Genomic DNA, 4336 nt, shown 5'->3' with positions numbered 1-4336 from the left:
GACGAATGTCTGATTGCAAAGAGAGAGTTCGGAGGAGTTGAGTTCCATATTACTGTAAAAGCACCAAAGGGGTCCGTATTTCACGCATCGCCATCTCGAATTAACTTATGTCTGTCGAGACCAAAATTTAAAAAACGTGAACATCACACAGATTAATATGTACCCCTAAGTCTCTGGAACGGAATACATGCACCAGTGAACCTACAACTACACGATTTATATTTTAAAAATAATTAAATTCACTTAGCATTCAAAACTTGTGAATTTTAAAAAAAACAAATTTGCTGATTAAATACGGACAACCGTTTAACTGAAGTAAAACGGGTTTTCTCCTTGCTATGGATGTCTGTCTAGTTCAGTTCAGCCACATTCCGTTACAGTTCGCCTTTATTATCAGTTCGAAATGGGGTGGTTCCATAATACCCGCAGTGTTCCAAAATACCACCTTCTCCTCTAGTAAAAATTTATAGGTCTACAACTTTTTCAAATTGCAGTCCAAGCTGAAAAACTATAAAATTGGTACGATTGGTTTGAAATACGTCGCATTTTTAGTCCACGGCACACAAATGTTCGCCAGGAATGAAGGCTCGCTCACGCCTGGCAAACATTTATGCAAGTGTGAGAATCAGAACTTGAGTTATACAATTTAACTGATTGATGTATTTAACGCCCTAATTTAGTCTAAATCTCGTGCTATTCTGGATCGGAAATTTCTCCTTAAATAAGGTCCATCCGTCATTTTCTTTATTTTATCTTATGGTAAATACTATATAGTAATTTCTCCATGAAAAAGTAATATTTTCCTTTCAAAATTAATAATAGTTAGTGTGAGAAATAAATTTCTTCCACATGTTGTTTTCGCTAAGGGAAACGTATTCGGGGATAAAAACTGATCACTTCCTCCGACCAGGGCCTTCCTTATCAGTCCTTCTCCACCTGAACCTTCCCATGCAAATTCTTCTTGGAGAAAATAATGTCGTCGGCCAGAAATTAGACCTTTTGCTTTTGAGCGCCGCTAGAATCGACATCTTCTCGCTTCACCGAAACCTACCGAAACTCCGATCTGATCAATGCCGATCAACAATTCAAGCTACTCATTCGAGGTAGTATACCCTAAATACATGTTAACTCTCTTACTCGCAAAATAGTTATAGCATATAATCGTTTGCTTCTTGTTTGTATTATATCTTTTTTATTTTTATTAAAGTATTGTTTGTTATCTTAAAGAAATGGAGTCTATGAATTCGATCTCATGCCATAATGTTACCATGTATCCACTGTCCCTCCCACTGAACAGAGTGATTTAAATACGTTACTGCTTATGTTGATTTTCTTACCGCGCCTGCAATTCGTCTATTAAGACATTTCGTTACACACGAAGTAACTGTGCAAATTAATTATTACACTCACTGAATCTAGTAACACAGTACCATAAACGATACCCACGTGGCAACATTCCGCGAAACTCGAAATGTTTCATCGTACCGCAAAAATACATTTCATTTCTATTGACTTTTACGTGGTACGAACCAACCATTCAAGGACTTGACTTACAGTTCCTTGCTTTGAATAGTTTAAAACGGCGACGCACTATCATTTTGACACTGATCTCTTTGTTCGACGATATAACGTTTTTCAGCGATAGTACAGCGTGTGGAAGCTTTACTGTAACCATGTTTTGAACTATCTGCCTCCTGTGATAATGTTTATACGTCATTTGATAACTGAAAACGGCCCGAGGTCGTTTCCATAACTTTGAGTCATCGCGTCATTCGTATTTTACTTTTTTCACATCAATAATAAATGAATAATTTGTTACTAAGTAGAGGTAAAATTATTTAACATGAATAAGCGTAGTATTTTTATGTATTAATTGCTTTTGGTAACTGTATTTTTTGAGAATTTTTCCACTAATATTAAAAACGTATTTTTAAAATGTGTCGGAGATTTCGGTTTTATGTAATTTCATTTTTCATGCAATTGTTTCACTACAAATTTGCAACTTTTTAAAATTATATTATAAATGATTAAACTTCACACATTAATAGAGAGTAAAATTTTAATCATTTTTTCGAGTTTATGTAATAATTCAAGCAAAGTTAATATTTATATATTTTTGATATAGGTCCTACTGTAGTTAAAATAAGGTAGAATAAAATATAATACTTCCACATTTGAAATAAACGCTTTTATTAATATTAAAAATTATATATAGAAAATGTTTTATATATGGTAAGAGTTATATATATATATAGAAAGAGTTTTACATATAAAAAGAGATAGAGACAATTCATATCGTTCGTAAACGAGAAAATCTAAACAACCCGACCTAAAATGAAGTCTAGCTAATTAATTCAATTATTTGCTCGAATGGTAATCTACGTTTTTCAGAGACTATGATTGTGACTAGCTGGATTTAGCCAGTCTAATCTACATAATTTTTACAAAAACCTCATTCTATATAATCAGACATTAAGCTGAGTTTATCTTTTATTTTTGTATTAACAGTTTATATATTTTAATATAATAAAATATAGAAAAAATTGCAACAAAACCACATCCATAAAAAACTGCTGAATAACTCTACTCTTGTGAAAAAAGGAACTCAGTTTCCTTTCACAGACAACTTATCTTGATTGTAACCAAACATATGGAAGAGTGACCCAACTGATCATCCCGTCAGATGATATATTTCCTGGAATAATGATTAGGGAAAAATTTTAGATAAAAGGGCAAGTTTCCAGACACTCAAGGCATCCCAGATAGAATATACCATACGACATAGCAGATTGTGATACATAGGACTCCTCCTGTCACTCCTGCAGCTTCTACCCTCCTACAAAGAAGTTGACCCTCCTGCTACTCATCTGCTAGCCATCCAACAGTAAAGTCTAGCCTAACCTCACTACAGCAAACCAGCTCCTTCAGAATGAACAACGAGGTAATATGACTTATTGTATACTCTCTCTCGCAACGTAGGGAACTTAGGGCCCTAGAATATATTCCTCCTTGTATGATTCTTTATTTTGTTATATTAAATAATTGTTTTGTTGAGTTTATTTATGGACTCCTCTGTTATTGCCTATACCAAATTGCACAACCCCACAACGAATTTTACCGCTCGAATTCTGTTAGACTAAGCCATCCAGTGACAAAGTGAGTGGATCCTCCAGATCCGACGATTAGAGGGCCTGGACCCTCGTCCGTATTCTCACATGATAAATTGTTGTTAAAATGATTTATACAAACGTGATCAATTATCACAATATCTGTCTCTTATTGTCTTCTGCAATCAAACTAATCGCATATTTTTCCACTATCAAAAATTAAAAGCAGGACAATGACAGGAATTGTGCTACTATATCAACCATAACCAATTTTACATGTCTTGGCTTCTAATTATTCTATAAGCAGAATTTTTATCGTTCCAAATAAAATTCGATTTATATTTATGATTAATTGTTGTCTTGTTTCTTGTTGTCTGTATTAATGGTAGCCCACGGTTGAACTTTTGCAGTAGCTCCAAATATAAAAATTACACCACCCAGAATGTAAGCCGAAGAGATCATATAAAACACGTAGCTCCATTGAATCATGTCTCCTTCCTTATATGAAAAATCAATAAAAAAAATTAGAATATGTTATATAAGTAAACATAAATTTGAAGAAGTTTTGACTTACGTTTTTATCTAATATAACTCCAGCGACATAGGGTGATAATATACCTGCAGCATTATATAAACTATCAGTCAATCCGAAAATGACACCTAGATTGAAATTAAATTAAATTAAGTAAAACTTGTTAAACATTAAATAAAATATTTTTTTGTCAACCCAAAATTTTACAATTTTTATTGTCCAGCCTTTAAATGACAATTTTTTTTTCATTTTCGAAAAAAATAACAAAAAATAATTGTAGTACAGTAGAGCGTCGATTATCCGAAAGTTAATTATCCGAAACATCAAATATCCGAAAGAATTCCAGTCCGCAAATTTAAATTTTCGCTAGTGCTGTGGCGCTGCAATCTTTGGCTATATCTTGGGCTACTCAAATATTTTACGTTTTTGATACTAAATTAACTTTTGAAGTATAATTTTTTATTGTTTTTATATTTTTCAATATATTTATTTTGTTTGTACAAAATAAAAAAATAATTTTTAACGATACAATAGTCTTCGTTAGGCTTAACATCGACGAAAATTCAACGCGAAGCGACACGCAACGGAGAAAAATTTCAACACGGGATAAATTAATATATTTTTTCGTACATAATTGGTTATCCGAAAAATAAGTTATCCGAACAACCCCAGTCCCCAATTGATTCGGATAAACGAC

General features: G+C 32.9%; 1 protein-coding gene across 1 annotated transcript in view; it reads right to left on the bottom strand.

The window, feature by feature from the left end:
- Positions 1–2700: 2700 nt before the first annotated feature.
- LOC111637520 (sialin-like) overlaps positions 2701–4336 on the bottom strand; it is a 78629-nt gene continuing 76993 nt past the window's right edge. Inside the window, exon 10 of the mRNA XM_023383028.1 lies at positions 2701–3605. Within this exon, the coding sequence (XP_023238796.1) occupies positions 3456–3605 (150 nt within the window). The 3' untranslated portion in view covers positions 2701–3455. The remainder of the gene's footprint in view (positions 3606–4336) is intronic.

This window comes from Centruroides sculpturatus, unplaced genomic scaffold (assembly GCF_000671375.1).
Source record: "Centruroides sculpturatus isolate CEXI.00-Female unplaced genomic scaffold, Cexi_2.0 scaffold957, whole genome shotgun sequence".
Lineage (NCBI taxonomy): Eukaryota > Metazoa > Arthropoda > Arachnida > Scorpiones > Buthidae > Centruroides > Centruroides sculpturatus.
The sequence above is the reverse complement of the archived record's forward strand: the minus strand, read 5'-3'. Positions and strand labels throughout refer to the sequence as shown.